Raw genomic sequence first — 22,283 nt, forward strand, 5'->3', positions numbered from 1 at the left:
CCAATCTATTGGCACGACTAAGTTTAAGGCATGACTCTGATACCATGTTAGACGAACACGACTCTCCACAATGGTATGATATTATCTACTTTGAGCATAAGCTCTCATGGGTTTGCTTTGGGCTTCCCCCAAAAGGTCTCGTACCAATGGAGAGAGTATTCTTTGTTTATAAACCCATGATCATTCCCTAAATTAGCCGTGAGACTTTAATCATCCAACAGAAACAACAGCTATACACGAGTAACCCATTTTGAAACCATTTGATTTGACATGTATTGGATGACTAAATTTCCCTCTTGGTTCAATTATTTTACAGAGCCACATAGAAAATCGAGAAAGTTAAGCAGCTCAAAGGAAAAACATTCGAGCATTTTCTACATTACAAGGCAAAAGAGTAAATGATGTAAATGGAAGAGGATCAAACCTTGAACGGTTGATAATAATACTGCACAAAGGAGTTCGGAATCGGAAAAACAGTAATTGCCTTGGTCTGGAGATTCAATCAGCCTGATTAAACGTATTCAAATTCATCCTCCTTGAGATGAGCGACGAATTTGACCGGAGGCCGGCCTTCAACCGGAACAACAAACTCCACCTTATACGGAAGATTAGCAGAAACATGTTTCCCCTTCCAAACGCGTACATAGTCCTTCACCACTCCTTCCATCCCCTCAAGATTCGCCTCCGGCAACTTAGCAACATGATACACCTTCAAAGGTACCTTAACCCTAACTTTCGCTCCAATTCTAGTAGCAGCTGCTTCGCCAGTCTCCTCCTCAGACAATGACGTCGCCGCCGCCGAAACAACAGTAGCAGAAGAGGAACCTCTGGAATCTGATTTGACTGTAACCTCGCTACAAACTCTTCTCCCTCTTCTAATCAAGCAGTTGAAAGGATTAGCGGCAACTGACGATAGAGAACTAACAGACGAGGAATAGGACGATTTGACATCAACACTAGTGGATACCGTCGTAATAGAACAGGCGGGACGAGCGACCGCCGACGCTGACGCCGTCACCGGCGATGGTATCACGCCGACACTGCTTGCAATACTGATCATCTCTGCGTCGCCGGTGGAGTCGCACGCCGAGGAAGGAATTATATATATTATTGAGAGTTTTTAATATTTTTCAGAAATTTCCTCTCCCTTTAATTTTATGATATTGATTTATTTATTGGATATTTTCCAATAAATATTTATTGGATAAATATTTAATTTTTCAGAAATTCCCAGTCCACAGTCCACACGACTTATGGATATTTTCCACTTAAAAATTATATAATAACCAATTTTATTTATTTATTTATTTTCGGAAAAATAAAATTAAATATAAAAGGGAGGTTTTTTTTTTTTTTTTTTCCTTCTTATCTGGAACAAGAGAATCAGAATGATGCCACGTGTACTTTTCCTTATCTGGTGGATATGTGAATGTGTGATTATCGCGCTGTCGTTCTCCGCTTCATCGTCTTACGACAAATCGTCCGAAATTAGAATTTTCGAAAATTATTTTTTTTAGTTTCGTGTTTATTTAGTCGTAAATTTGAAATTATCAAATATGTAATTACATGAAAATTTATATTTTGTGTTTATTTAGTAAGAAATATGTACTTAGGTAAAAATTCAATTTTTTTTTTTAAATTTTATATCAAATTTTAGACTAGTATCATTTACATATTTACTAAAATTTAAATAAAATATTTTAGGTATATTAAACATAAAATTTAATTAAATTTAAATTTTTATATAGAATTATTAAACACATAATTGAAAATTTATAAACCTATGTTGGTTCAAGGACAGTATAAATAGAATTATAATATGAAACACAAAATTATACCAAAATGGAAAGTTTATAATATTTAATAGTTTAGGGAAGTATGAACAAGTTTAAAGACTAAACGTACCTACCAAGAAATGTCTCAACCAAATTTCGACGAGATAATCGTACCTATCATAGCCAAGAATATCAAAGGGAAGGGGGAAAACCAGCTAAGCAAATGATAACAATAACTCGTACCTTTGAAGAAATGTCTCAACCAAATTTCGACAAGATAATCGATAAGCCACTCGAACCTGTTCAATTGCTAACAACTTATTTAGTAACGCTCTTACTAGGATTATAATATTAACATAGCCAAGGAAATCAAAGAGAAGGGGGAAAACCAGCTAAGCAAATATATTAATAACTCATCATACCTACAAAGAAATGTCCAAACCAAATTTCAATTATCGACGAGTTCATCGATAAGCTACTCGAACCTGTTCAATCGCTAGTAAATTATTTAGAAACGCTCTTACTAGGATTATAATATAAACATAGCCAAGAATATCAGAGGGAAGGGAGGAAAACCAGCTAAGCAAATGATATTAATAACTCATACCTACCAAGAAATGTCTCTACCAAATTTCAACTATCCACAAGTTCATCGATAAGCTACTCGAACCTGTCCAACCGCTAATAACTTATTTAGAAATGCTCATACAAGGATTATAATATAAACATATCAAAGGGAAGGGGGTAAACTTGGAGAGGAGGGCAGACCAAAAGCTCACAGTCACGTATATACAATATAAGTATCTCCAGAAAACTTGTGAAGAAGGTAAATAGGAAGAACTAAATCGAGTTGACAGGGAGTTGAGTGTGCAGCTTATGTCGGCTTATACAATGATACTGATATGATATGGGTACAAAATACACAACAAGGGAATTCAAGAGGCGGGATATAACTGATGGACAAAAGGCGACACGTTTTCTGAACGAAAGATTTACAGTGGCTTCGATTTGTTCGGAGGTAGAGCAGATCTGTGAGATGGGAAATATGTAGGAAATAATGCACAAAGATTCTCTATTATGGTATAAGGCTTGCTCCGCATGTTACACGACCACACGACGAAAAATGCGCAAATGTTGACACCATTATCCATCAAGGATGGTTGAAGATGACGACGTTAAACGAAATGTGATCATCAGTCAGTGACGCATCAAAATATTTCAGATATAAGGATTACTTGGTTATACGTGATGGCCATGAAATCGACCGATAAGTCTGCATTGTTCTGGAAGCAAAGAAGAAACGACTTGGCCAGTGAGGGGGAAAAGCTCACCATCAATGCCGCAGCCATTGTGTGTATGCTTACCAGGTTTAATCTTCACTGACTTCACCTGTATCGAGAACAAGTAACGTTATAGGTAACAACGCTCGACTGTCTAAAATGTTTACCATTCTACATATTTTTACTGAAAATGTAGCTGGATGGAGCTTTAAAATCTCTATCACTTCCACCGTTTTACAAAGACCTAATTGCAAGGCTAAATGGGAAGGTAAGAGTATGCAAACCTTGACATATTCAACAAATGGCAACGAAAGGTGTCGACCCATCTGAAGCAGCAAAAAAAATCGCAACAGCCTTAGTCGTCCACTCCCATGAACCAGAAGCAAGTCGAGAGTATTGTCGTCGTGCTCAGATCTTGGGGCCACTACCTGAGAACTCTGAACAGTTCTACAAGCATGGTTACAAACTATGATTCCAAGAAATTTCCCCTTCTTAGTAACCCATTTATCTTCAACAGGAACTTGCTCTGTTGGACCTTCTTCTGCATCATTTGTTGGACCTGGCAATTCAATAGGATGTTCAACAACCCAATTGGACTCGGGATCCCACTTCGGTTCTGCATCCCAAATCGGACCCGGATCAGATAGTGTTGAAGATATATCCTCTCTGTCATTATTTGCAGCATTGCCCCAGGAACATCTAGTGGTGTCTTGTGTTGTAATCAACCCAGTCCACCCCTTGTCTGTCCTAGACTTTGACCTGGTCCTTGGCCAGTTGGGAGTAGCTGAAAAGGGTGGCTGTGGATGGATAACTTCGGGCTCCGCAGTTACATTGCTCCTTCCTGATGAAAGGCGCTTTGATTTAGGATCGAGACCACGTACATAATCGGATGGTTCAGTGCTAGCACGAGTGCTACTACAGTTTGTATCCAAGTCTCCACCAGACATTCGACTAGGCGTCATTATGGAATCAATGCTTGATAAACTAGATGCCCTCGGGATTCCCTCTTTGCTTGATCTTCGCATTATATCTGTGTATAAATCTGACATGTCAACAACTTCATGTTCAGCAGGGCGTTTTCCTTCATCCTCTAATGATGCTGGAAGGTATTCCAATTCAAAACTGTACTTCGGTAAGCATAAGAACTTGAGGAATCCAGCAACAAAGTAACGTAGAGGACCAAACCGCTTCTGATACTTCTCAGAAAGTTCCAACACTGTAACAAAAGGCAAAATTCAAACCATCTTCATCGATGAAACAAAACCCATGTAATTTATATGTCAACGTATTAATGGAAGTTCGCTTCTTAGGAGGAAAAGAAAAGTGGCATCTACAAAAACTTGTGTATGATACCCAAATGAAGGCAGGCCAGCCTACTCAAAAGCCATCCTCAGCTTTATTCACACCACAATCTCATCTATCAAAAACAGAGAAATAATTTTGAAGCCTCGAGCAATGAAAACTTAATTTCAAGCTTATCACGAGAGAGAGGTTTGCCCCATGAGGATGAACCAAGTATTTCAACAAGCATGACTTGATAGAAAACAGAAAGTAGGACTCGCTATTTTGTTTCTAACTTTTTGTTCAAGAAATTAAGATTACAAAGATTACCTACACCCATGTTGTTTGTTTTAGTTTATCTTTTCACTTTTGATTCTTTCATAATACTTTTGAATTATAAGAAACTCAAAAAAGAGGATGAATTTATACCATAGAAAGGTGTGAATTGACAAGAGAAAAACGAGAGATGTACATAATACAATGCTGTAAGGTATACCATTGTAAAATAGAAAAGTATAAAAGTTGATGGCATAAAGAGCAAGGGGAAAGAAAAACTTCCATGAACACCAAAAAAGAGAAGCATGTCCCTAATTCACTTCACTCTTATCAACATTAGTCTAGAACACTAATCTAAATGATAAAATGAATTAAAAAATCATTACTTACCATCACTGACAAATCCATAATATGAGACTGTCAACCCAAAATGAATAACACCCGATTTGATCCATTCAACAGCAAAAACATCAGTTGCAGTAAGACCACCCTAGGAAAAATAAAAATCACCACACAGCATGAGAGAGAGAAACATAGCTAATAACACTAATCTTGAAACAACCAAAATTTCAATGCCTATAGAATCTTGCCCATGTGGTGTATATAAAAAGTTGGGTTATAGGTGAAGAAATCATGATGAGTTGTGTATCCACACAAGCATGGATATGCGTGCATACATCTGGTAATAACATCATCATGCAATTATTTTTTTTGACATGAGAACTACTCATACGTTCATATAAGAGGTGATTTTAACCACTTCCCACGTGAGCATGTCCTCATTATTTTAATAAATTACACAATCTACGTTTCATCCAGGAACAGGAAACGTAAATCCCAATATTTACCTTTGCTAGAAAAGACCTTAGGTACAAAAGCAAACACAACAAGAAAATATCTTGTAAAACTCACAAAAAACACATGTTGTAAACTACAAATCTGGAGCAATACTGCATCCTAACTGGGTTTCCAAACCATGGAAACCCTGTTCATATATCTAGGAACAATAAAAAAATAAAAAAATACAAAAATACAAAAATAAAAATATGTGATCGTGGTATAACTTTATAGACACCCTAAGTTAACCATAAAAAGTTTGTACCTTCACAATAGCCATGGCAGCAGAAATAGGATCTCTAACACCAAGAACAGTCCAAACCAACGAATTATCAGAACCTGCAGGTATTATTCCAATTGGAATAGAAATTCCTTCCTTCTGGTTGTCTCTACTTAATAGACCATTCAAAACCTGCAAAGTCACAAAGGCTGATGTGATTTATATTTCTTAATAGACCACTAAAGAAATACAAAGCCAAAAACAATGTCTAGCACTACGATAAGGTGAGGGGGAAAATGTGGAGCCTCTATAAAATAAAACAAGTCTTTCCCCCCTTTTGAAACAAAATAAAGCATACTTTTAAAAAAAAAATTAGAAATCAACTTTCAACGAGAAAAGAAAGACAGAAACAAAAGATGCCTCATAAAATTCGAAGGACAACTCAAGAATACACAATTACACATAAGAGCCCCAACCGTTGTTAATGCCCAAAGAGAATTATTAGAAAAGATAGATAACTGGCTAACCTCATTAATAATACCATCACCTCCAACACAAATAATTCCTGAAAATTGAAGAGATGGATTCATTATTTAAAGAGGGAGAAGATAATCTGATATATACATAAACCAGAAATAACATTTCTTTATCATAATAGAGCACATCAAATAGAAATACCATCGGGGCAGCTGCTTATGTCAACAGTAGATGCGAGCTTTTTGGCATGGCCTGCAGATGTTGTTTTAATCACTTCCAATTTGAACCCTGCAAGCTGTTAAGGTTTGCCAAAAGAAAAAAAACATGGAAGTCAATCTTTCTAATCCATGAGAAAACTACCAAATCAATTCACCACAGTAAAGGAAAAGATCCAAATCCAAATTTTCAACTTCACCCAAGAGTAGGAATGTTCAACTTCCATCATGAGTTTAATACTATATCAGTAGGCCTTGATACAAAAGGTCAATAAAGGCTTTGTACTCCATTGTTATTTGTTGGGTATTAGCTAAAGACAAAAATCAAGTTGACTGGAAAGAGGGTGGTTCATATACACATTTAGAACATGGATAAATCATACCTTAAATATTGGTTCAACAATCCCGTGAAAAACTTTAGTTGAGCGGCCTCGTCCAGAGCGTGGATTTAATATCACAAGCATTTTTGGTGGATTCTTGCATTTGAAAAGTAATTCAGGAGGTGTATCAACCGGAATTAATTCTGAAGATGCCTGCTTCTTTGAGGAGAGTAAGGGATGAGGCAAACAATTTACGTAGCAGTGCTGATCTGCAAAACCACCAACCCACTGAACTGCCTCTTCCACGCTAGAAGACAAAAAGCGATAATCTCTCGGCTTCCTCCTGGGCTTCATTAAACAAGAAAGACCACATGGACCTTTCTGCAGTGGATATGAGTGAATTGTAAAATGCCTGAGACCAACATTGTACGAGACCTGTCAAAATGGGGCATAGTATCATTAATTCATCAATACATCCAACAGAAAATCATGGACCTTGTGTTTTGCTGAGACGTAAAGAAAAGCTTACTGAAACGACATCTTCCAGAAGTAGCATGTGAGAACCCCATATCAAGGCCGTGCTAGTAAGTTTAGCATCAAAACTTTCTCGATCAGCAACACCAGTGTCATCAGAAACATTCTTGTCCGAATTCTTTCTCTTGTCCAAAATCAGCTTACCGGATAAAACTGTATAGCCCAATAAATCAGACTTTTCATCTCCACCAATGTCAATCCTATGCTCAAATTTCTTCGGCTTGTCACGATCAGCACTCGAGGTCATGGTGAACTTCGAGATAGAGGAATTAATCTCACTACCTCGCCTAGAAGAAGACTTGGCCTTGCTGCGCTTCTCAGGGAAGACAATGGGCGAGGAGTGTTGTCCGCCGGTTGCTATTTGCGAGCACAACCCCAATCGCCTAATAGACTTCTGAGGCGTTGTCAGCCTCAAAGACGATGAAGAAAGAGCATTTTCATTACTGTTCCTAGAAAGGCCCTCACTCTGCTGCATATCGAAACAATTCCGCCCGAATATATAAACAGAGAAGCACTGCGACGAACACGCACATCCAAACCCCGCACTCAATGCCCTCTGTACATTAAGGTTGAGTACGAGACGGAAGATAGGAGGAGCAATTTTTCGTTTCAAATAAACAAAAAATGAGCTGTAAATGGCGATCCAACTCTCCTAAATTCCAACTGTACTAACAATCCATTCAAACAATAAAAGCTCACAATTGCCTAAGCAATTGCGTGAAATATCGCAACAGCTAATAAGCGCACGCAAATCAAGATTCTAGGGAATACGAAATGGCCTTCAATTCAACAATTAAACGACGAATCAGACAAAAAAAACTCAGAACGAAATTTGATGCAGGCGCTTGAAAAACAAAAAAACCTAAGGAGCTAATCAGATCTTATGCTAGTCGAATCTGAAAAAACTGCGGCCAAATTTGATAAACAAACCCTACCAATTTCAGTTCAGACCTGCCATAGATCCTCGCTCCCCAGGTGGCTTTGCCGGCGGAGAATCGAAGAAATTGCGCACTCAAACCTAAAGCCTCTGTCATTCGAAGCTCGGCATCAAAAATAATATCGTTTCAATGGTGAGGAACCTTTCATTTTGTGTCTCTTTATTTTCTTTATTTTATTTATTTTATTTATTTATTTTATTTATTTATTTATTTTATTTATTTTATTTATTTATTTATAATCAAGAAATTGCCTCATACTCAGTTTAGTGGAATAGTTGGTGAACAATAAATAAATAAATAAATAAATAATAAATAGCTCCAGACGAGCTTCCAAATATACCTTTTTCTCTCTCTTTTTTTCTTTTTCTTTTCCTTTTATTATTTTTTTCTTTTTTTTTTTTAATTTTTTCTCTTGTAAAAATTCACTTAAAAAATTAAAACTCTATTTTTTGTGTTTATTTTATTTTCTAAAAAAAAAATCACTATTATATTTTACGCTCAACTTTATATAAAAAATTAATTAAATTATAAATTTAGTCTAAAATTTATTATATATAAAATTAATTTATAAAACGATCAATTAAATCGAATCTGTGCGGTACAGATCAATCTTGGGTTAAAAATAAATGAAAATTTTATAAATCGAATTGGTTTATGGATTCTGGGTTCTGGGTTCCCGAGCCCGAGCCCAATCAATTTGTTAATATGATTATTTTTGTGAGTGGCAAATTTTTAATTGAATATTTAAAAATAATTGAACCGATGACTCGGACCAACCCAACCCAAATTTTTTGTGATTGGGTTGAGTTCATTACTTAATGAAGGTTGTTTAGGTAAAAAATGTAACGGTCTAAGCTTACCACTAGCAGATATTGTCTGCATTGATATGTTATAAATGGTATCGGAGCTAGACATTAGATGGTGTGCTAGTGAAGACGCTGGACCCTCAAATGGGTGAATTGTAAGATCTTATACTCGTAAAAATAATAATTAAATGACAAAAATGAAGAAGAGTAAAAAAACTGAATCGACACCATAAAATTTTATCGTGATTTTAAAATTTTTACTCCGTTATCTAAAACTCCTTATTTTGGATCAACGACATTTTTTGGACGATAAACCTAATTATTTCTTACTTTTTTGGACGGAATAGTCAAAGAACGAAACAGATTGACCTATTTTCAGTTCTCTGTTTTCTTCTTTTAGCTCGGATTCTCCATGGGCAAAGAGCTAGAGTCAATGTTTTTCATATTAGATGTGATAAACCCGACCCTTCTCGGCTTCATCAGGCATAATAGTCAGAAGAACCAAACTAAATGCCCTACCTTCAATTCTATGCTTTCTTCTTTCGCTCGGGTTCTCTATAGGCAATGAGCTTGAATCAATATTTTTATATTATATACGATAAACTCGATCCTTTCAGACTCAGTCGAACGAAATAGTCAAAAGAACGTCGATTCTCTCAAGAATCTTCACGAGCACGGAGCTAGAATCAATGTATAATATTGACAAACTTGATCCTTTCGGAGTCTTTTAATTAATTTAATTATATTATGTCGAATTAAAATAAGTAAATAAATAAAAGCTAGGCTATTGACAATTTCTTAACTATGGTTTGATTTACTTAACCATAATAGGTCAATTAACCAAACTTCGTGGTTAAACCAGCTTTGATTTACTATGCTTATCCTTTTGTGTTCATATATATATATGGTTGGTGTTTGAAGTCCATTGTTTGTTCTTCATGTTTGTCCGTGCAGGAGAAGCCAGAATGAATATTCTCTGTAACCGTTGTTCGTTAATCGCAATGATCCAATCTCACCGCCAACGAAGAGATGCGTGAATTTATCGCCACAAATTCACAGAATTCTTAAACGTTCTTCTTTTTTCCGCCATGGATGATCTTCCGCCTTCGTTAGTTCTTGAAATCTTGAATCGACTGGCCGATTCCGCCGATTTGGCTCGGTGTCGTGTGGCTTCCAAATCTCTTAATGTTCTTTCACGCGAGGTTAGGTCAGTGAACCTCTTTTGTTCATTGGATCGTTATCTCAAGTCTAGGGCTGTGGAGACGAGGTTGTTAGTAATGCCTTTCAAGGTCATATTGAAGAGTCTGATGAACGATTTTGTGGCTCTTGATTCTGTGTCGATCGGTGTGGAGAAGTCACTTGGACGGATTTCGTATGAGCACGACGATGTTGAGGATTGGTCTGATGACTTGTTCTTGACGGATGTTGGTTTCGCTAGGGAATGGCTGCCGGCGATTGGTAGAGGTTTGACTTCCTTGTCGATAGTGGATTTTTGGGTTCAATCATGCTGGAGGCAATCGAAGATTTTGGCGCTAATTACTTTATGCTGTGAGTTTCGCTATCTTATTGCTTTAAAATATCAATTTCTTCATGGAACTGCTTACGTTCATCTGAACTTCTAGACGTGTCCACGTCTGGAAGACTGAGAAGTACATGAACCGTTTTTTTGAATTGTTGAAAATGTTGGAATTGATTTGCTAGTTCATAATGATCAATAAGAACATGGGACGAAGAAACAGGAAAATGCAAGGGATCGCTGTGAGGACGTAGAGGGTAATCTCCAATAATTCTGTATGTCTTTTACAAAGGAAATATGGGATATTGTGGATGGTTAAGAATTTGTATACAAGATTAAACTAATTCATCAGCTTGAATTTATGGGTTAAACGTTGTTTTAAAATTGTATCATTGCAGAAGGTACTATATTTGAACTTATGTGATATTATTTCTTCCCCGGTTAATATTTTGTCAACTGCTAGAATTTCGACTCAACTTTGATAGTGATTTAACTATCATGTCAACTTTGAAAGTGTGGTAGACTATGAAGTATCATGACACGCCATCTGTTGCCAGCCAGTTCTTAAATCTCAGTTATTATTTCCTCTGTTTTGATGGTAATATAATGAAGTTCGTGTTTATGTGGTCTGGTCATGGCTGAATGAATAGCATAGGTGCACTTGGCTTCCGAAAATGGAAACGATAAGGATGCCAAAAGGGCAACTTCGTGGTGTGTCATTGTGAGATTTTAGAAAGACTGAAATTTGGTTAGTAAAGTAATATGGTTGAAATAATTTGGACAAGAGGAGAAAAACGAGCAGGCTTTATAACCCTCAGAAGGATTGTCATAGTCTCCTTTCTTTATTTTATTGACGTCTCATGGATCAGTGCAAGCACTAAGAAACAATCAGTGTTTGAATGGATTTAGGAAAAGAGAGGTTCAGTCTTAGAATCAAGCCGAGTATTTGGTATTCTAGACTATTTACTATTATTATTGTTTTTCACTTAGAGAACTAACTGGTAAAGAATGATTCTCGTTTCCCATCAGTTGAACTTTTGGTCTTGTTTTTCATCCAATTTGATACTTAGAGAACTTTGGTTATCATCTTGGTTCTAATTTCCATTCAAAATATTTCCATGACCTTAAAATTTTCATGTTATTGTCCATTTTTTTGACCTTGACTTGTTTCTTCTTGTAGGTGGCAATCTTCAGGAACTTGAATTGAAGAATGCTTGGTTGTCAGTGGATGGTCTGAGTAGATTGAATTCCCTCAAGTGTCTGACCCTAGAATTTATAAGATTAGATGATGAAGATCTGAGCGAGGTTAACTATAACTTCCCTCATCTTGAAATTCTTAATTTGATAGGGGTTGGAGGCCTAAATGAACCAAAAATTCATCTTTCACACCTTAAAACCTGTCGATGGACAGTGTCAAATGCTCCAGTTTCTCTGAGCATATGTGCACCAAGCCTTTCGAAACTCGAACTGAAGTGTGTCAAACCAAAATCTCTTATTATCCAAACTCCCATGCTATCTGATTTTCATTTTTGTCTACAAGATGCAAGTGGGTTACAAGTTAATGAATTCCCTTGCTTGAGAAAGCTTCAGCTTCATTTTCCGTGTCTTTACAGTCTCATCACAACATTTTCATCTGCAAGAACTATAAAGGAACTCACCCTCAATACAATGCAGCGTGCTGAATCTGTTGAATCTGTTAAGCTTTGCCTTGATACACTGTTTGAAATATTTCCAAATCTTAGCTTTCTTAAATTGGGTCCAGGAGTTTTCTCAGAAGCCGAGACTTGTTATCAAGCTGAAGGTTTGGATGAACGGATAGGGATGAGAGATTTGAAAAAGATTCATGCTAGCCTTGAAACCTACAAGATTGAGTTAAAACTTCCATTTATCATTCCCATTTTGGAAAAATGTACCGACTCCCTCGATATGGAATTGCTCATCTATCACAATGCCGATTCTCACCTTGCTGGTGGAATCATGTCAAAACGTGCAGTTAATCATGCAAGACCAAAATGGAGATGGGAACTGTGGAAGGAAGGATTAAAAGAACCGTGGGCTAAGGGCATTTAAGCTGTCAACTGTAATTGTCATAGTGGTGGGACAAACTCTTGCTCCTGAAGGTGCAAAGCTTCAAAAGAGGCAAATCCATGTCGTTTAAAAACTAAGCCTACCCATGTTTTGAAATTGGCAGACTTATGGGGGTTCTAAAGAACGCCAAAGAACTCAGTGGATCAATGGAATGACCCAAAAGCAATCCTACATATGATACCAGGTCTATAAAATTACTTTTTTGATCTTTTATGTTCAGATCTTTGCTTGAAGTCGTCTCCTGTTGATAATTGGTTCGAGAAAAACTGGTGCTGCTGCTGCTGCTGCTGCTGAGAAATTTGAAAAAAGGGTCAGTTCTTTTGCACCTTCATTTTATACTCTACTAGATAGCCTTAATAATTGCAATGATCAGTGTGTACATATTTCCAACCAAATAATGATATTTGTTCCCGACCCAAGATTGAATGTCTGATGCCTCTTATTTGGATAGAGAAAGATTAGTTTGTACCATAAACTATTTCATCCATTAACCTGAATGCTATGCTCAGTGATTTGATTGTATGGGGTTTACATACTTAAAAAATATTCTTTCAGTGACAGAGCTGGTATTAATTAGATGGTTACACTGCTCATGATGTCAAGTCACTTTGCCAGAGTTTCAGGTTGCTGTGAGCTTCACCCTTTCGATCAACCTGTAAGGATACTTTCTTACCTCTAGGGAAAACATGGTTCCAACAAGAATACAAGACAGCCCAGCCAATTCAGGAGAGCCGGTAACTTTACACCCTAGAACATTGTTCTAATGCTCATAATAAATGCTCCCCTCTTCCTAAAGACAAGCAATCAGATATGGTCAGATATGGTCCTGTTTGGGCGTCTCCAGAAGGTTTTTAAAACGGGTCTGCTAGGGAGAAATTTTCTCACCCTTATAAAGAATGTTTCGTTTTCCTTTCTAACCGATTTGGAATCTCACAATCCACCCCCCTTTGGGGCCTGCGTCCTTGTTGGTACTCGTTCTCTTCTCCAATTGATGTGGGACTCCCCAATCCACTCCTCTTCGAGGCCCAACGTCCCTGTTGGCACACTACCTCGTGTCTACTCCTCGCTGGTACATCGTCTGGGGTCTAGCTCTGATACCATTTGCAATGGCCCAATCCCACTGCTAACAGTTATTGTTGTCTCGTAAATATAATCTCACTCTCATGCTCATTCGGACAACACTTTCCACTAACGACCTGTCTGGTGGCCTTTTCCCATATCACCCCTCGTAGTGTACATATTACGATTGTGGTTTAACATAAACCTACCAGAAAAAAGGTTGACACTGCTCTGGTCTACTGTGACTCTCAGGGTGCAGCTGTAGAGGGAAGAGTTGGAGTAATCAGATGGGCTGACACTGCTCATGATGTCAAATTGTCATGCTGTAAATTTCCTGGGTAGACAAAGGGTTTCATTATTATTATTAAAAGTACTCTAATTCAATAGGAATAGAGATTCGAATCTATGATTCATATGAGATGAGCATGAGATTTCTTCATCTCGTAGCATTAAATTGCCCTTTAGAGATCGACCGTTAGTTTTCAATTGCCTACACGATATCTCATTGTGTTCTTGTTGATAGATGTCATACCTTTTAATTTTACCGAAGAAACGAGAACAAGAGAGAGGAACATGAATATGAATGGTCAATGTATTGACACTTCGGTATTATAATAATACCAATTGGTTCCCTTTATAATTTGATATGTTATTTTATTCTGTGCTTTGATATGTTATTTTATTCTGTGTGCTTCGATATGTTATTTTATTCTGTGTGCTTCGATATGTTATTTTATTCTGTGTGCTTCATAGTAACGTATTGTAAATGTTTCAAAGTATCGTATGGTAGCACGTAAACGTCTAAACCCGAATCCTATTAATTCATTGTGGTTAATGTGGTAAAGTTTTAAGATATTATATTAAGGCATTGTAATGCCAATGAAAGGTCCACGATTTTCAACTGAATATTGCATAAACTCAACAAATATGTTCTTGGAAGAAAGCATCATAAACAAGATCAAATTCTACTTAAAAGTTCAATTTATTTCAGAGGTTCAAGCTTAGCAAACAACTTCACTGAAAAAGAGCGTGAGGAGTTCCTGCTAAATTCTACAAAAACCAGACTTATTAGAGACGATAAGAACACCATTATACACGAGACGTGACGTGATGACTGGGCAGACCTGCTGATTCAGCAATGCGACTAAAGCAACATCGATTATGTATGCTTCTGTACTATATGCTGAAGAAAACACGATGAGAGCATCTAAGTCGACGTATTCCATAGTGACAAATTTCCTTAACGCTCGCGATCTTCCCCGTTTCTCGGCTTATTTGCTTAACTAAGACGTTGCATATGAATGATCTCTAACAGAAGCCATCATCACGTCTTTCCATCAACTGGATTGAGTTGCCTTTTGTCGCTCTGCAAGTTGACCTTCGAGGAACTTCAACACAGATTGACGCTACAAGTAAAATAGAAATAATATCGATCAACTCAAATATAGTTCAACTAATTAAGACATTATCTATAAAACGTTCGGAAACAAAGAATCTTAGCCTTACTCGCTGCTCAAGACCAGGATTCTCCGAGTTCAGTGTTAATGCTTCCAATAACTTTATGCCTTCCTCGAACCCATTAACTGCCATATCCTCATTTCCTAGACCACTGTCCACATCTGCCACTTTTGCAAGCGAAACAGCCACATCTAGGATCTAGCAAGCAATAAGGTGAATAATCCATTTCAGAAACCATGAGGAACTTGAACAATACCATTTATTTAATTATTTTAACGTATGATAATGTGACGATAAAATCCACAATCGAAGTCTTCGTAAGCAAGAATGGACCAAGACTTCCTAACACCAATCGTATTCTAAACTACGAAGGGTCGATAGTAAGCATTTGAAGAGTACTCAACCAACTAGTAAGTCAAGATTACATCGACTCCACAAAATACCCATTGAATTTCATTGATAGCAATGAAGGATTGATGAAGTTCTATTTTTCTTCTTGGAACTTGTTATATGCTGTTAGATAAATGGCCCCCTCCTACAATGTGTTTAAAAAGGATTTTTTTTCTTCGATCTCAACCGACAACAGTCGTTTGTTCGGGAGAGAACATCACACTGATACGGATAACGCAATCTCACATCGACCCTCTTTAGAATTTTCAAAAGAAAAAGGGAAAAAGAACTTTATTCAATGTTGAACTTAATTTCAAGGTCCCTACTAAGCTAACAGTCAATAACTAAAACAGTAAACTTCAAAAAAGACACAAACATCTTCAAACTATCCCTACTAAGCTACTACATCAAGTTGATTTGCAGAAGTATGTCGGTATTTAATGGTATAACTTTGCGTTCCTTTCGGGTACACGGAATGCAAAAGAAAACACTGGACAATTTTGAAAGGGAATGAGGCATTAAGGTCAGTTTTTTGTACCCTTGAGCTTTCTTGCTAGTCCGCCCAGAAAGATTCCGTTAAGTTTTTATTTCATAGTGTATAAGATGCAGTTGATGATGTTCAAAAATTAGTTTTTGCTCGCTAGGGCTGTAGATCTCGAGTCTTTACGGGCAATGAAAGCGGTAGGGCAAGTGAAACGAGATTTGTCAGGCTTAAGGTAAAGGGTTGTCTCTATTAACATCCATTTTGGTCGATGGACCTTCAACGAAACTACTTATCGCTAAAAGGTTCTAGAACTGGATAGCATACACGACATGTTATCGTTTAGGGAAAAAAATTTCATATAAGAAATTCACAATCACAAACCTGGGATGGATCTTCTGAATGATGCTTGCTTGCATCTTGGCGAACATTAAGAGATTGCTGATAATAAGATCTTGCAGCTTGAAGGTCTCCTTCATAATATTTAAGATCGCCAATTTTATTTAGTGAAACAGAAAGTGTATGCGTGACCTGAGTTCAGAAGAAAAGGGTTACTAAGTATTACAAAAGCAAGCAGTTGATAACTCACAAAAGTTTCTAATAAAGAACCTCGCGAGTCTTTTCGGGTAGTTTTGAGAGAAATTCTACACTTTCTTCGAAGTGCTTTATTGCAGAACTAGCATCCCCAGCTGCTCGACTGTAAAGTAGGATCGAACAACAGACCTTTACATCAAGATTTATGGATATTGTTTTGGTGAACTAAAAAAATTTGGACACATAATATTGTTTGGATAATTGCAAGGAATATTTACATCAGGATTTCATTTAATTACACATGCTAGTAGTTAGAATGATAACTCAAGAATCTGAATGCCTAAAAGACCTATTAGTTGACCATTGTTACCGACAAATAGGCCGATGTGAAACCAAGGGGACTCAAAGAGATACATCTAATTCAAAAACTCACCACCTAAGTTTCAATAAACACTAAACTACTGGACGATATTCATGAGAGAGAGAGAGAGAGAGAAGGGAGCCAACGTACCAACAATCACCAAGTGTGCCTAGAACTGCTCCAAGCTGTGAGCATAATTCTGATGAATTGCCCGCTCTTTCTAACTGATCTCGAATATCTTCAACACAGATAGTGAGCCTGGATTTGGCACTTTCAATATTCTGGGCACGAAATGCCTGCAATAAAAGCCAGAGTTGAGTTCAAAACCTTTAAGAACAAAAAGAGATGTTAGGAAATGCAGTTCCCAATTTCTAAATGGTGTTTAGATAACCGTTTCCTAAATTCTTGCGTGTTTCATGTGAGATCTCGCATCGGTTGGAGAGGAGGAGAACGAAGCATTCTTTATAAAGGTATAGAAACCTCTCCTCAACAGACGTGTTTTAAAAACCTTGAGGAGAAGCCCGAAAGGGAAAGCCCAAAGAGGACAATATTTTCTAGTGGTGGGCTTGAGCTATTACAAATGGTATTAGAGTAAGACACCGGGCGATGTGCTAACGAGGACGTTAGGCCCCAAAAAGGGGTGGATTGTGAGATCCCACGTCAATTGGAAAGAGGAACGAGTGCCAACGAAGATGTTGGGCCCCGAATGGGGTGGATTGTGAGATCCCACATCGGTTGGAGAGGAGAATGAAACATTTTTTATAAGGGTGTTGAAACCTCTCCCTAGCAGACACGTTTTAAAAACCTTGAGGGGAAACCCGAAAGGGAAAGCCTAAAGAGGACAATATGTGGACTTGGACGGTTACAAAAACTAACTAGATCCTCCAAATAAACGGATTTCATCAAAGGAAAGATTGAATTGATTGCAGTGAGATGATCAAACATGCAATCAGAGATCAAGGGCATGAACGAAACATGAAGAAAACAACAAGGAATATTACCCTCATGGCTTGTTGGATCAAGAAAGCACCTCTCTCCATGGACAAATCTTCATAAATAACTACTTTACTTTCACTAACTTCCTCCTGCTCTTTGTCTGAGTTCATCTGAGATCTCTTGATTCTCGCATGACCTTCAATGAATCGATCAACCGTCGCTTGCAGATCAGCGTGTGCTTCAATCTTCTCAATGTCAGCTCCACACAGGGGGCAATCATTGAAGCGTGATATACATGCTCTAGTTCAATTCAACAAGAAACAAACGAATAAATGCCTGATAAATTACTAAAACGAAGATCAAAAAGCACCATAGTTGATAAATTACTTGCAGAAAATGTGAGAACAGGGGACACATCTGCTGCATTCAAAGAGAAGTGCCTGACAAATCATACAGCTTAGAGGACCAATCTTGAAAGTTTGAGAATCATATCCGAATGGACATTTGCCGCCAGTTTTAGCAGCATCGGCAACGTCTTTCTCCGCCTCAGGCTGATCCTTCTTCAAAGAAGCGTCATCCGAACGAGCAGATTTCGAAAACGGACATGAAGACTCCGATGATTGCTGTTTTCTTGAAGAAGCATCATCGGAACGGCCGGATTTCGCAAAAGGACAAGCAGATTCCGGCTGGTGCTTCCGAGAAGAAGCGTCGTCGGGACGAGCAGATTTCACGAAGGGACAAACAGGAGTCATATCGATTCTCGACCGATCCCCCTCTCCCACTGATACAACTCGAATTTAAAACTTTTTTTCTATATAATCGAAATTGAAACGAAATCAATCGATTCACAAACAAAAACGAAGATGAAACCTGGAAAATCAATGCCCTAAGAACCTGGTTTCAATTGAAAATCCCCAAATTTGTGTAGATTTCTGCATCCAACGTCGCTTTCCGAATCGTGTCGGGTTCCTAACCACCAGTATTCTCAAATTATCTAAATCGCTCTCGAAATGTATAAATTATTGAGATCGACCGCGACTCCGCAATTGAAAAGTAAATCTATATGAATTATCAATTCATTTCTGTTTGCAATAAATTAAAAAACATTATAAAGTTCATTTGGGCATTTGAATTAATTAGGGTTTGAATCATGTTTGAGTTTGATTCATATACATGAAAATTTTATGGATTTTGTTGATTAATGTGTTCCTCTTGAAACCTTGAACCAAATTAATTAAAATTTATTGTTAATTAAAAAAAAAATCTCGATAGAACTGTATATATCTTAACTTTAAGATGTGAAAAAAAAAATATTATTCTATATTCTTTTGAAAGAAAGTCATTTATTCGAAAGGATATGTTTTCAGATAATTTATTAAAAATGACATTCGGATCACACTGAAAGAACTCGGTAACGCTAGGACCCGTCTCAAACGAATTCGAAAATGAAATCAGTCTACCGAAAGTCCTTGGTAATTCTCGGATCAATCACACTAATAGCTTAAATAGTTCACTGAAATTTGATGTCGTTTTTTTCTCATATTTCAGTCGTTACTAGTCTAGGATACATAGAGTATGCCTCATTCGCCACTCCATTAGTGGCTCGACTTCGTCCTAGAAGCTACAACTTTCACCTTTAACGGACTTCACTGTCGCTCATTATGTATGGATCTCTTTAGTTATGTAGTGGTCGGCCTAATAGAAGCTTGGCCAAAAACGACTAATCACCTCCCGAATGCTTTCAAGAACAACTATGATGTATAAGAAACAGCATGACTATAGCTCACCAATAATCTCCACAAGAACAACTTCCATTTTTGAAATGATGAAATCTATGCATATCCCTTACTATGATTTCCCTTCCGGTCACGAGCGAAATATACTTCGTTGCATTGTGACAATCTCCACACACTCGTAGATTCTTTCGTACGTGTATCGTAGTGTTCGGACTCGTGTTCAAAAGACTGAAAGCAATAGCGAGCTTCTCGCTATGGCTATTGAGAAGCTGCTCTTGGACATCGTCTTCCACGTCGTGTATCGAGCTCGTGTCGGGCACGTAGCCAGCTGCCTTGATTTCGTCCCCAAGTTCCTCGAGAAAGGCGTAAATTCTCTTGGATTGTGGATGAGTTGTGCTACCTGAATAAAAGGAATGGACCTCGTTTCTTAGCTCCACAAAGCTGCAACCAGGAGTCTTCTTAAGCCCTTTCTTCTCCATTGTTCTTCTTACTTCAGCTACCTTGCCCCACTTCGAAGCAGAAGCATAAATATTTGCAAGCAACACATGATAGCCACCTTCATCAGGGTTCATCTCAAACAGTTTATTGGCTGATTTCTCTCCAAACTCGACGTTTTTGTGAATTTTACACGCACCCAACATGGCACCGTACACGGTAATCCCGGGACTAACTGGCATGTTTTCTATAAAATCCCAAGCCTCCTTGATCCTACCAGCTCGACCGAGAAGGTCGACCATCGCACCATAGTGATCCATCGAAGGCTCTAATCCATAATCTTGTTTCATGCTCTCGAAATAACGAAGTCCTTCGTCTACCAAACCTGAGTGACTACAAGCGGAAATAACGCATAAGAATGTAATATCATTTGGCTCAACTGTTCCCCTTCGCATCTCGTCAAAAAGGTTTACCGCAGCCCTTCCAAGTCCGTGTGTTCCATATCCATCTATCATTGCGTTCCATGTTATGACATGTCGGTCATCGATCATGTCGAAAAGCTTCCTCGCCATGTGAATTGCTCCACATTTTGCATACATGTCGACGAGAGCGGTCGTTACGAAAATATTTTTGTCCAAACAAGATCGAATAACTAGTCCATGTATCCACTTAGCTTGGCGAGTGACTGATAATTCTGCAAGAGCAGGTATCACACTAACCATTGTAAATGAATCAGATTTTATACCTAAAGATTGCATCTCACAAAAACAATTCAAAGCTTCACTCACTCTTCCATTTTGAGTATAACCCAAAATCATTGCATTCCATGAGACGAGAGTTTTTCGATGTAAGTTCTTGAAGATATCAGAAGCAATGTCGACTCGATTACACTTCGAATACATAGATATCAATGAGTTCATAATGGATACGTCCGAACCAAGATTTAACTTATCGACGAACTTATGAACGAACTTCCCCATTTCGAAATCACCCAAATCGGCGCAGGCATGTAACGCTTCCATAATGGTTACATTGGTAGGCTCTATTCCTTCATCCAACATCTTCTCAAAGATTGCAATAGCCATCTCTGGTTCACCACTTTGCACATATCCAGCCATCATGGAATTCCATGACACAACAGTCTTCTGTTCCATTCCATCAAAAATCAATCTAGCTGTATCAACTGATCCACATTTTGAATACATATCAACCAAAGCAGTTGAAATATTAACAAGCTTTGAAAATCCAGCTCTAATGGCATACCCATGAATAGATTTCCCCACCATTAACGATCCAATATCAGCAGCAGCAGGAAGAACAGTAACCAATGTAATCGAATCAGGCCTTTGGCCTTCATCTTGCATACTCAAAACCAACTCCAGGGCCTTATTTGCAAACCCATTTTGGGAAAACCCAGTAATAATCGTATTCCAAGACACCAAATCTCTCACAGGCATTCTGTCGAACATCTTGTATGCATCGTCAATCTGCCTACACTTCGCATACATGTTCACAACACCAGTCATTGCAAATACATTCGCCCCAAACGAATTCTTAATCAGATTCCCATGAATCTCCCTACCCCTCTTCAAATCCGCATTATCGCCACAAACCTTAAGCAAATAAGTAAAATTATACACAACAGGCTTAACCTCATCGTACCTCATTCGACAAAGAAAAGCAAGAGCAGTCTCCAACGACGAATTCTTCGCATATCCTTTTAGCATCGTGTGGTAGAGAACGTCGATCTTCTCCTCAATCGGCTCGAAAACACGAGCGGCCTCGTTGATGCTGCCATACTTGGAAAACAAGCTGACGAGCTTGGTTTGAAATAAATGCTCGTTGTAGAGGCCATTTTTTATGACCAGTGGGAGGATTTGGTGGAGCTCTTTCATGGAAGTGCAGAGCTCGAGAAGCACGGCGGCTGGATGCCTGTAGACATGGGAGGGGATGTGCGTTCTTTCTGAAAGAGTGTGAGATGGAAGAGGAGATGAGGAGATGGAAATGGAGCTTGGCTTTAATGGAGTTCGATTGTGAGCTTTGGCTATGGCGATGGATGGAAGAGAGGAGACTGGAAGTAGCTGCGAGCTCATGTCCTCTCTCTCTCGGCTTGTACAGAGGCGCTAAGGCTTCCAATTTTTTATTTAATAAAATACAATAATTCGAATAAAATGATTAATAATAATAATAATAATAATAATAATAAATAAAATACAATAATTCGAATAAAATGATTAATAAATACTTTTAAAAAAATTTAAAGTAATAAATAAAATACAATAATTCCAATAAATTAATAATAATATTTCGAATCAACATATCAGTCTTAT

General features: G+C 37.8%; 5 protein-coding genes across 12 annotated transcripts; 1 reads left to right on the top strand and 4 right to left on the bottom strand.

Moving 5' to 3' along the window:
* Nucleotides 1-248: 248 nt before the first annotated feature.
* LOC111787159 (uncharacterized) lies at nt 249-1,153 on the bottom strand. Its single transcript, XM_023667272.2, has one exon. It carries the CDS (start codon nt 1,058-1,060, stop codon nt 512-514), a length of 549 nt encoding a protein of 182 aa, XP_023523040.2. The 5' UTR covers nt 1,061-1,153; the 3' UTR covers nt 249-511.
* A 1,387-nt stretch (nt 1,154-2,540) lies between these two features.
* On the bottom strand, nt 2,541-8,310 carry LOC111801691 (sphingoid long-chain bases kinase 1-like). 3 transcript variants are annotated; one of them, XM_023685798.2, is made up of 9 exons: nt 8,151-8,310; nt 7,211-7,771; nt 6,745-7,116; nt 6,348-6,441; nt 6,197-6,234; nt 5,715-5,861; nt 5,003-5,102; nt 3,340-4,271; nt 2,541-3,164 (listed from the first exon to the last, which is right to left on the bottom strand). In XM_023685798.2, the coding sequence occupies exons 1-9, from the start codon at nt 8,247-8,249 to the stop codon at nt 3,015-3,017; spliced, it is 2,493 nt and encodes an 830-aa protein (XP_023541566.1). In that variant the 5' UTR covers nt 8,250-8,310; the 3' UTR covers nt 2,541-3,014. The 3 variants fall into 3 exon arrangements, with proteins under 3 accessions (XP_023541566.1, XP_086983218.1, XP_086983217.1); XM_087127092.1 differs by having other exon boundaries at nt 8,167-8,307; XM_087127091.1 differs by having other exon boundaries at nt 7,211-7,994; nt 8,151-8,271.
* A 1,569-nt stretch (nt 8,311-9,879) lies between these two features.
* Nucleotides 9,880-14,282, top strand: LOC111802613 (F-box/RNI-like superfamily protein). 5 transcript variants are annotated; one of them, XR_015422499.1, is made up of 4 exons: nt 9,880-10,507; nt 11,656-12,873; nt 13,179-13,297; nt 13,875-14,282. XR_015422499.1 is itself a non-coding variant. In XM_023687045.2 (2 exons), exons 1-2 carry the CDS (start codon nt 10,048-10,050, stop codon nt 12,543-12,545), a joined length of 1,350 nt encoding a protein of 449 aa, XP_023542813.2. In that variant the 5' UTR covers nt 9,880-10,047; the 3' UTR covers nt 12,546-13,083. The 5 variants fall into 5 exon arrangements, 1 of the variants encoding a protein (XP_023542813.2); XR_015422498.1 differs by having other exon boundaries at nt 13,119-14,282; XR_002816268.2 differs by having other exon boundaries at nt 13,179-14,282.
* Nucleotides 14,283-14,585: 303 nt separating this feature from the next.
* Nucleotides 14,586-18,850, bottom strand: LOC111802106 (protein NCA1-like). 2 transcript variants are annotated; one of them, XM_023686354.2, is made up of 8 exons: nt 18,653-18,850; nt 18,170-18,563; nt 17,848-18,082; nt 16,997-17,142; nt 16,561-16,648; nt 16,336-16,482; nt 15,129-15,278; nt 14,586-15,028 (listed from the first exon to the last, which is right to left on the bottom strand). In XM_023686354.2, exons 2-8 carry the CDS (start codon nt 18,532-18,534, stop codon nt 14,960-14,962), a joined length of 1,200 nt encoding a protein of 399 aa, XP_023542122.1. In that variant the 5' UTR covers nt 18,535-18,563; nt 18,653-18,850; the 3' UTR covers nt 14,586-14,959. The 2 variants fall into 2 exon arrangements, with proteins under 2 accessions (XP_023542122.1, XP_023542121.1); XM_023686353.2 differs by having other exon boundaries at nt 18,170-18,850.
* A 398-nt stretch (nt 18,851-19,248) lies between these two features.
* Nucleotides 19,249-22,084, bottom strand: CRR22 (Pentatricopeptide repeat (PPR) superfamily protein). Its single transcript, XM_023685506.2, has one exon. The coding sequence runs from the start codon at nt 22,044-22,046 to the stop codon at nt 19,566-19,568; it is 2,481 nt and encodes an 826-aa protein (XP_023541274.2). The 5' UTR covers nt 22,047-22,084; the 3' UTR covers nt 19,249-19,565.
* Between the last annotated feature and the right edge of the window lie 199 nt (nt 22,085-22,283).

The sequence above is a fragment of the Cucurbita pepo genome, chromosome 9 (assembly GCF_057944985.1).
Source record: "Cucurbita pepo subsp. pepo isolate OVF chromosome 9, ASM5794498v1, whole genome shotgun sequence".
NCBI classification, from domain to species: domain Eukaryota; kingdom Viridiplantae; phylum Streptophyta; class Magnoliopsida; order Cucurbitales; family Cucurbitaceae; genus Cucurbita; species Cucurbita pepo.

Coding starts and splice junctions, on each gene's coding strand:
- LOC111787159 (XM_023667272.2), bottom strand. CDS start 1,060: ATGATCAGTATTGCAAGCAGTGTCGGCGTGATACCATCGCCGGTGACG.
- LOC111801691 (XM_023685798.2), bottom strand. CDS start 8,249: ATGACAGAGGCTTTAGGTTTGAGTGCGCAATTTCTTCGATTCTCCGCC. Junction 5,103..5,714: donor CTGCCATGGCTATTGTGAAG/GTACAAACTTTT, acceptor TATTTTTCCTAG/GGTGGTCTTACTGCAACTGA. Junction 3,165..3,339: donor CATTTGTTGAATATGTCAAG/GTTTGCATACTC, acceptor TTCTCGATACAG/GTGAAGTCAGTGAAGATTAA.
- LOC111802613 (XM_023687045.2), top strand. CDS start 10,048: ATGGATGATCTTCCGCCTTCGTTAGTTCTTGAAATCTTGAATCGACTG. Junction 10,508..11,655: donor GGCGCTAATTACTTTATGCT/GTGAGTTTCGCT, acceptor TTCTTCTTGTAG/GTGGCAATCTTCAGGAACTT.
- LOC111802106 (XM_023686354.2), bottom strand. CDS start 18,534: ATGACTCCTGTTTGTCCCTTCGTGAAATCTGCTCGTCCCGACGACGCT. Junction 18,083..18,169: donor TGTTCTCACATTTTCTGCAA/GTAATTTATCAA, acceptor GAATTGAACTAG/AGCATGTATATCACGCTTCA. Junction 16,483..16,560: donor TACCCGAAAAGACTCGCGAG/GTTCTTTATTAG, acceptor TTCTGAACTCAG/GTCACGCATACACTTTCTGT.
- CRR22 (XM_023685506.2), bottom strand. CDS start 22,046: ATGAGCTCGCAGCTACTTCCAGTCTCCTCTCTTCCATCCATCGCCATA.